The following is a 9254-nucleotide window of genomic DNA, read 5'->3' as shown; positions in this document are numbered from 1 at the left end:
TTTGCATACACACACACACACACACACACACCACCAACAAAAAATGTAAACAGAAAAATGACACTGACTTTTATTTATCATTTTATGGTTTCAATTAGGTCAGTAGAATACGGTTAACTTTTTCTATTTCACTGATTTAAAGTTTATGAAAAGCAAACATTGTGAAGTTCTAAGATAGTCAGTAGCCAGTTTATTAGGTTTAACACCAGGGTCAACAAAATGGATCGCTCTTACAGCATGGTAGATGGCTACCTTTAAAAAGCAAGCAGATACGTATATTAGTGCGTTTGAGTGACGTTAGAATGACCAAAAAAAAAGTGACTGCATGGAACTGAACCAAGTATGAATGCATAACTTGTACGTCCCAGTTACAAATAAGGTTAACCATTTGTCCCAATGTTTTCTCCACGAGGATAACACCCATGTCACAAAGCATGTCTTGTCTGAGATAATCTCAAGTTTAATTCACTTAAGTAGCCTGCATCATCCCAAGACCTCAACCCGATACAGTGTCACTGGGATGAGATGGACCAGACTGTTGGCAGTATGACTGCACCACTAACAAATCTGTAGCATTTGTGTGGGATGTATCACACTGTAGAAGCCAACCCTGAGGAATTCAGGATGTTGTGGAGGGTTTGACCCAATACTAGGATGGGTGCGCCTAATAAACTGGTCACTGAAGGTACATAATCAACTTGGTGTTCCCCTATGATTAGAATAATCTAAAATCCAGCCAGTGTGTCTGTGAGTGCATAATAACCTTAACAATCAATATAAAACGTCTTTCAGAAAGCATCCCTTTTGAATCTCAAACCATGCCTATAAACAGCTTTCCTTTTTAGGCTTCTTTTAAACATCGGCTTAATATCACAACTCAAAGATTCTGTACAAAAAAAGTACACAGTTCTTTAAAATCTTGCTTTAAAAGATACCAAATAAAACATGAACTCACATGGAGTCTTAAAACATGTACTACTATTTCAAGAAAACTAAATGGAATGAAAAAGCTTTATGGATGCCTGTGATGGTTACTGCGGGGTGATTGATCCCTGTCCATTAGCCACTAAAGATGAACAGCATATTAGTAAATTTTTTGTATTCTGTCACATCACAGAAGCTGTGGAATGCAGGTTATACAGTTAATGTTCAGAGTAGTTATTGTGAAACTGAACCTCCAAGACACTCCTCAAAGTCTCACGGATAACATTGCTGGTGATGATTCTCCTTTTCGGCAGAACACACTTTGGGACATCAGGTCTATAGTTGTCTAAAGTATTCATCAACAAAATAACAATTGTCCCAAGCAGCAGTTGTGATGGTGAAAAACCAAAATGGATCATTGGTTTCAAAACCCCAACTGATCAGAAAAGCTTGATCATACTCTCTCTGGATTTTCCAACTCCAACCCATTTCACTAAAAGTCAAAGAGAAAATTAAATAGTCAATATTGAAAAGTCAATATTACCTTTAACTGAAGGGCTAGCTACAGTATCTCACGAAAGTGAATACATCCCTCACAATTTTGTAAACATTTGATTGCATCTTTTCATGTGACAACGCTGAAGAAATGACACTTTGCTACAATGTAAAGTAGTGAGTGTACAGCTTGTATAACAGTGTAAATTTGCTGTCCCCTCAAAATGACATAACACACAGCCATTAATGTCTAAACCGATGGCAAAAAAAGTGAGTACACCCCTAAGTGAAAATGTCCAAAGTGTCAATATTTTGTGTGGCCCCCATTATTTTCCAGCACTGCCTTAACCCTCTTGGACACAGAGTCCACAGGTTGCCACTGCGGTCCAGTTCCACCCCTCCATGATGACATCATGGAGCTGGTGGATGTTAGAGACCTTGTGCTTATCCACCTTCTGTTTGAGGATGCTCCACAGATGTTCAATAGGGTTTAGGTCTGGAGACATGCTTGGCCAGTCCATCACCTTTACCCTCAGCTTCTTTAGCAGGGCAGTGGTCATCTTGGAGATGTGTTTAGGGTCGTTATCATATTGGAATACTCCTCTGCGGCCCAGTCTCTGATGGGAGGGGATCATGCTCTGGCATTCATGGTTCCCTCAATGAACTGTAGCTCTCCAGTGCAGGCAGCACTCATGCACCCCCAGACCATGACATTACAGTAATCCATGTCCTTAGTCTGCTTGTCTTCAGCAAACTGTTTGTGGGCTTTCTTGTGAATCATATAGAAGAGGCTTCCTTCTGGGACGACAGCCATGCAGACCAATTAGATGCAGTGTGCAGCGTATGGTCTGAGCACTGACAGGTTGACCACCACCCCTTCAACCTCTGCAGCAATGCTGGCAGCACTCATACGTCTATTTCCCAAAGACAACCTCTGGATATGACGCTGAGCACATGCACTCAACTTCTTTGGTCGACCACGGCGAGGCCTGTTTTGAGTGGAACCTGTCCTATTAAACCGCTGTATGGTCTTGGCCACCGTGCTGCAGCTCAGTTTTAGGGTCTTGGGAATCTTCTTATAGCCTAGGCCATCTTTATGTAGAGCAACAATTCTTTTTTTCAGATCCTCAGAGAGTTCTTTGCCATAAGGTGCCATGTTGAACTTCCAATGACCAGTATGAGAGCAATCACACCAAATTGAACACACCTGCTCCCCATTCACACCTGAGACCTTGTAACACTAAAGAGTCACATGACACCGAAAACGGCTAATTGAGCCCAATTTGGACATTTCCACTTATTTCCACTGTAGCAAAGTGTAATATCTTCAGTGTTGTCACATGAAAATATGTAATCAAATATTTACAGAAATGTAAGGTGTACACTCACTTTTGTAAGACTAAGGAATCACCATAAGTACTTGTTTTCCTTACTAACCTGGCACTTGCAAGAAGTCCTCGATGAAGCGGATGTACTTTTGGGCCTGAGGGGGCAGCTCTTCAAAGCAGCGCACGTCCTCAGTACTGCAACACCATCCAGGTAGTGTCTCGTATTTCACGGTCACGTGGGTCAGCACGTCCATGTTGGCTACAGGGGCGACATGGCACGGGAGATCACGTTAAGCCACACCAGCGGTGTCTAGTGGTGAGAGAAACAAGTCCACCTGAACAGGGCTAAACTCACCTGGAAAATTAGGGAGGGGCTCACTGTCCACAAAGTATGCCACACCGACTTTGATCTCAGACAGTGTGTCCAGGATGTCAAGCTTGGTCAGAGCAATGCTGTGGGACAGGAACATGGTGTCAAACGTGACCATGTGGAGTTTCTATCCACATACTCCAAAGGCTGGACGCTGTGCTCATGTCATTACAACCAATACGGTATTGGACACACGAGACTTACGCGGTGAAGCCGTTGACCATGTGGGCGTAGCGGACCAGAATCAGATCCAGCCAGCCACAGCGCCGGCGCCGGCCCGTCGTCACACCAAACTCCCTCCCCCTGGACTGCAACAAGCTGCCAATGTCCTGGGACACATCCAACAACACAGAACCACAGCGGTGAGATATGGGATTCACCAGAAACTCAATGTCAGATATGAAGTACCAGAAGACTATGTTCACGCCACAACATAACTGTCCTGCCAGGCTTCGAGCAAAGCATTGATTCTGCACAAAACATTCTAACCACTCACATTGTCCAGCTCAGTAGGAAAAGCTCCAACACCGACCCGGGTGGTGTAGGCCTTGACCACACCATACACCTGCCCGACGTATGACGGGGGTACACCCAGGCCAGTGCAAACTCCACCAACAGTACAGTTAGAGGATGTCACAAAGGGGTAAGTACCTAAAAAAAAAAAAATATATACATTATTATACTTCCTTCAAACTATATTAAATGGCCATTACTAAAAAGCACATTCACTGGACCCCTTCTCACCAAAGTCAATGTCCAGGAGGGCTGCATTGGCCCCCTCCACCAGGATCTTCTTACTGGGTCCATTCAGGGCCTTGTGCATGAAGTACACACCATCGGTCACAAGAGGGCGCAATTTTTCAGCATAAACCTGGAGAAGGGGAGGATATTTGTCAGACTGCGTAAGCGGAGCCGGTCAAGTAAAGGGGATCTCTCTTACTCAGTGAGTGACTACCCATTGTTAAACAGCGTAGTGGTTAGAGACATGGACTGCCATGTAGGCGACCAGTGTTCGATCCTTGCCACAGACAAAACGAATTATGCATTAGGATTTTCAGGATTCAAACTTCGCCGGCTACAAGCTTCAGTAGCTACATGATAGTAAGCCTCAAATAAAACTGGTAATATTGGCCACAACCCCTTGCGCAGTAAAAGAGGGGTTTCCACAATTCTCCCGTGATTTCACTTGACAAAATAAATAAGTTATAGTCACCTATATTGATAGTTATTGATCAATGCCATTCACGATTGAAAGAAAAATGAACATTGTTGTGCCATGAAATGAAATAGCACTTCATCATCCACGAAGTACATACTTATAGTACGTAGTATGTGATTTGAGATTCAGATATTGTTTTCGATTTACAAAGTAGTTCACATAGCGTAGTGGTTGGCTATTCAACTGTCACTGTTTTCTAAAGAAACAAACTAACCATGGATTGATTGAAGTCAGTGTTTTCATTACTGCACAGCTATTCGCTAGCCATCTACAGTAATCGCGCTCTAATTTAACACATTGAATGTAGTGTGGCGACCCTGTGAAACCTTTTGGTTTGGATGTTAGCTAATGTAGGGAACTCATTTTGAAGACTGGAGTGTCAACTAATTGGTTTAACAATGCAGAAGTTGTGGTTAAAGACACAGTCAGTCACAAAGGAAACTGTAGATAGAATCCAGCCAGGGCAACAACATTAAACATTCATAAGTTTGTCTGGTTCCTTTTCTTGTTTTTTCACATTACAATAAATTTTCACTTTTCCTGCTGAAGTGCCATCCAGGGGTCAAAGTTCAATTTCTGAGAAGTCTAGTTGCGTGCACAAGCCATATACTGCAAAACATGTTATAAAAAGACTAGCTATATCCTAGCCATAGCCAACCATAGTGTTGTTTGGCTCAGTGAATAAAAGGAGCGCACGTGTACGTAAATACAGATTAAACTGTATAGAATTTTTTTACTTTGATCAAAACATTTGTCTGGAAGATGCTTCAACATGAGAAATTAGGTATAGCCTGCTAAATACCAAGACATACCATTAACACCTACTGGAGCAAAGCAAAATATCAACGTTCTGTGCTCGGTTCTTGTTAACCAAGAACTTAAGTCTTTTGTAATTGGTCAAGTGGGGGATTAAATTCTGGGCCTGTGTTCTGTGTATGTTAACAGACCGCCATCACTCTCTTTGATAATGATAAAAAAAGTATATGGGCCAAATGTTCACTACCCCTCTGAAACTGAAAGCACGGCAACACCTCGTTAATCGTGATTTGTTCAAAGAACCAATGATCACACATACTGTTGTTTAATGGCATGGCTATGGTAACATTTCCATTGGAGGAGAACATTTTTGTTATCCCTCACAGAAGGTTAACAAGAGCTGTGCTGTATGTAATCAGTTTACTTGATAGAGTACCCACTCACTAAGACTGGACCAAATGTACTGGGACACCAACAACATAACTGGACTAGCAATCCTGACAGTAACCTTAGCAGGTGATTATTACACACAACATCACTCAATCAATGTTGATTACCTTCAGTTGCTGCAGCTCACTATCAATGTCAACATTTAGGCTTGGATACATATCCAAAAAATGTTTTGCCAACACACGGAACCTGTGGACAAAGAAAAGCACATCAGCTACCAATCAGCTAATCTCTGATTAGGAGTGAAAGCATCCTTCAGTTAACCCACACATTAATTCTTAACACAAAACCATTTTGGTACTGACTTCTCCTCAAATGCGCTGAAATTAGACACAAGGTCACAGACTCTCAGCCCATTGCGAGCAGCTTTAGAGGAATAGGCAGGTCCAATGCCTTTTTTGGTGGTTCCCAAACTGGAAAACAAACAAAAAAATGTTGGCATTGAAAAGTGAAACAAAAAATAACCATGGGATTAGCCCAGAAAAGCAACTCAAGTAATAAAATCAATAATACAACTGCATTCACTTTCTCCATGTAGATAAATATGACTACTTTTATATACATAAAGAAATGCTTTAGAAATACAGGCCCAGAGAGACACTATCACTTCTTCATTAAGTACAACCCACGCACTTCTTTCCCGCCTGCAGCTGCCTCTGTTGTTCCTGGATCCCATCCACAGCTTGGTGGAAGTTGAATACTTAGATTGGAAGAGGGGAAAAAAAGACATGTACTAATGGAATGGCACAACACTAAACCTTAGGTCTGTAAAACACCCCACTGAGTCAGACTTACCAATGTGCGCGCGGTCAGAAATCTTTAACCGCTCCTCCCATCCTTGCAGGCCTGAGAAAAAAGAGCAACAAATTGCAGGTCCAGTTCCCCTTCATTAATCACGCTTATATCCTTCCTCTTTCCAGTGTGTACTAACCTTTGCCTTTCTGCAGGTTCTTTTGAGCCTCATCGAAGAGCCCAGGAAGGTGTATCACAACTCCGTTCCCTGTTGATAAGCAGTTCAGTAAGAGATCATCTGAACAGGGATCTAAGTGAAAGCAGCTTTGAAGCTGAAGTGTCAAGTGAGCGTCGACCCACCAATAAATGAGAGCGCCTTCTGGTTGAGCACACCGCTGGGCAGCAGGTGGAAGTCATACTCCACAGAGTCCACCACCACAGTGTGTCCCGCGTTATTGCCTCCCTGGAAGCAGCACAAAATATTAATGAAGACCAGCAAAAGGTCAACACGATTACTAGCAAATACCAGCAAACTGGAAGTATGGCTTTGTTGAAGTTACAATCTACAAAATATACCATGCATCATACTGGAATAAGACAGTTAAAACACAGTGCCTTGGAGAAAAGTCCTGTGTAAAGGCCTGCTATTCTGAAATCCATACGTTTATAAAAATACACACTAAGCCTCTTCAGTTTAGTATACTCAGCTATACACCCAGCTATGTGCTGTGTTGACCATCAACTATGGCCATCATTAAATAGTTGTTTAACTTCTCTTGACTACAAATTGAGCATCGATCAAGAGGGCAAAAGAAACGAAATTAACGAAATCGAGGCAACTACAGTACTGTAGGCAACTTGGTAATTTGTAATGCGATGTCATTATACGCCACAGTACCACTAACACTACTAGTTCATTTTAGGTTAGCAACCTAAGCTAGTCGGCTAGTTTCTACGTTCACACGTAGTGGCTAAATAACGAGCTAGCCACCGCTATTCGTTATTCAAGGCCTGTTGTGAACGCTACCAACAACTGACGTTTATGTCAAGTTCAAATACTTGGCTCTTTCTTTGATATACTGGTCTAGCTGGTTAGCAGACTTACCTGACACCTGCATACTATGTCGGCATCCATAGCTAGCAGGTCAACCACTTTTCCTTTTCCCTCATCTCCCCATTGGGCACCAAGAACCACGGTTACTTTATTCCTAGGTTCCTTCGGAGCGCGCAGGGACTTGACCTGTCCACTCTCCCTAAGTTCCTCCGGAGTCCGCAGGGAGTCAACATGTCCACCCTCCCTAAGATCCTTCGTAGTGCGCATGGACTCGACCTGTCCACTCTCCCGAGGTCGCTTGAAAGCTGGCTCTCCGTCCAAAGAGGCTGTTTCTTTTCCATTAGACATTGTGCTGTCTGCTGCCATGCTGCTGTGCTTGTCCGGAAGATAAAATTAGCGGGGTCTGATAAAGGAAGTGTGTGCTTTTCACACTGATCCTAGACCGGGGGTATATTCTTTTGTCGAACGTTGTGTAAATAGCAATGCAATTCACAAAACGTTTCTTTGTTTCAAGTTTTTTTTTTAAAACAGAAACAACGTTTACTCGAAACAATGTTTAAAAGCTGTTGAATTCTTCAAACCGGAAGTTGTAGCAGTTATAAAAAATGTGCTTGTCATCATAAAATAAAAATAAGAGTACAAAAAAGCTGGCATATTATGGATTTGTGTTTTATTACCAACACTTCCAGCTGACTTACTATCATATTGTAAATAACATTTCAGAAAAGTAAACTGAATTACAACTTCCGTTGACGAGCCGGTACCGCCAGGTTTCAGAATACGTCACGTCCGGTTACGCATGATAATAGAACTGTTAGATGTTTGAAAGTATCTTAACACAGTAAAAAATTACTTCCTACGCGAAAAAAACTAAATGTGTCTTTGGTTATTTTTTCGTACAAGGTGACGTTTGTCAACATATTTGCTTCAGTTAACTTTTTTTTTAACCTATGGTAGGAGTGATATCAAACAATTGTATGTAATTAGTTCAGTATATTGGCCAAATTTCACATATGTAAATGTTTAAAAACAATAAAACCTGTCTTCTTATTCTCCAAAAGGAATGAACAATATTTTAATACATTCGAATACTTTACTGCCAAAAATGCACTTAAGATCATAAAAATGTGTTTGTCCACTTAAGGTCTTATGGAATGTGCCACTGCACCATGCAGTCTAAAGGCCCAAATATACATGCTTAGTACGTGTACGCCTACGCAGAATGGCTGCCTCCCTAGGCCTTGAGTGTACGCATACACTGGTGCAATACCAACAGAAATCGTGGGGCAGTATACCCAAGATTCTCTGAGGTTCTCCGAAACTGAAACATTAAAGTAGTAGTAAACAATGAATAAGTTACTCTGGTTTAATGCACCATCGTCGTTGGTGTCGCTGGCGCGCTTTTTTAGTTTTTTTGTTAAGACATACATTAATAACAGTATCTCCTGCTCTGTCGCCATGCTTATTGTGGTTGCACAAAACCAGCAGTTGTCAACGTATTTCCGGGCAGGTAGAAAATATTTTGTCGCGGACTGCCTCCTTGTGGATAGCCTTTAAATACCCCTTTAGACAAAGTAGGCAGCGGAGTATGTTAGCAATGCTGCTGGCGTAAGGTTCACGTAAGTACATACGTACACCTCTGAAACTGGAGTACAGGTGCTGGTCATATAATTAGAATATCATCAAAAGTTGATTTATTTCAGTAATTCATTTCAAAAAGTGAAACTTGTATAATGTTTACATTCATTCCACACATACTGATATATTTCAAGTGTTTATTTCTTTGAATTTTGATGATTATAACTGACAACTAATGAAGACCCCAAATTCAGTATCTCAGAAAATTTGAATATTGTGAAAAGGTTCAATATTGAAGACACCTGGTGCCACACTCTAATCAGCTAAATAACTCAAAACACCTGCAAA

The 9254-nt window shown here is 41.6% G+C and overlaps 1 protein-coding gene across 1 annotated transcript; it reads right to left on the bottom strand.

The window, feature by feature from the left end:
* Positions 1-54: 54 nt before the first annotated feature.
* adssl (adenylosuccinate synthase, like) lies at positions 55-8010 on the bottom strand. The gene is made up of 13 exons (XM_010870629.4): positions 7380-8010; positions 6635-6737; positions 6474-6542; positions 6338-6388; positions 6176-6242; positions 5848-5955; positions 5650-5731; positions 3862-3988; positions 3614-3768; positions 3322-3446; positions 3103-3200; positions 2857-3006; positions 55-1417 (listed from the first exon to the last, which is right to left on the bottom strand). The coding sequence occupies exons 1-13, from the start codon at positions 7692-7694 to the stop codon at positions 1365-1367; spliced, it is 1503 nt and encodes a 500-aa protein (XP_010868931.1). The 5' UTR covers positions 7695-8010; the 3' UTR covers positions 55-1364.
* Between the last annotated feature and the right edge of the window lie 1244 nt (positions 8011-9254).

Source organism: Esox lucius, chromosome 7 (assembly GCF_011004845.1).
Source record: "Esox lucius isolate fEsoLuc1 chromosome 7, fEsoLuc1.pri, whole genome shotgun sequence".
In the NCBI taxonomy this organism is placed as follows: domain Eukaryota; kingdom Metazoa; phylum Chordata; class Actinopteri; order Esociformes; family Esocidae; genus Esox; species Esox lucius.
This window is presented reverse-complemented; position numbering and strand designations above follow the sequence as displayed.

Coding starts and splice junctions, on each gene's coding strand:
- adssl (XM_010870629.4), bottom strand. CDS start 7,694: ATGGCAGCAGACAGCACAATGTCTAATGGAAAAGAAACAGCCTCTTTG. Junction 5,732..5,847: donor TTCAGCGCATTTGAGGAGAA/GTCAGTACCAAA, acceptor CTTTGTCCACAG/GTTCCGTGTGTTGGCAAAAC. Junction 3,007..3,102: donor GCCCCTCCCTAATTTTCCAG/GTGAGTTTAGCC, acceptor TCGCCCCTGTAG/CCAACATGGACGTGCTGACC.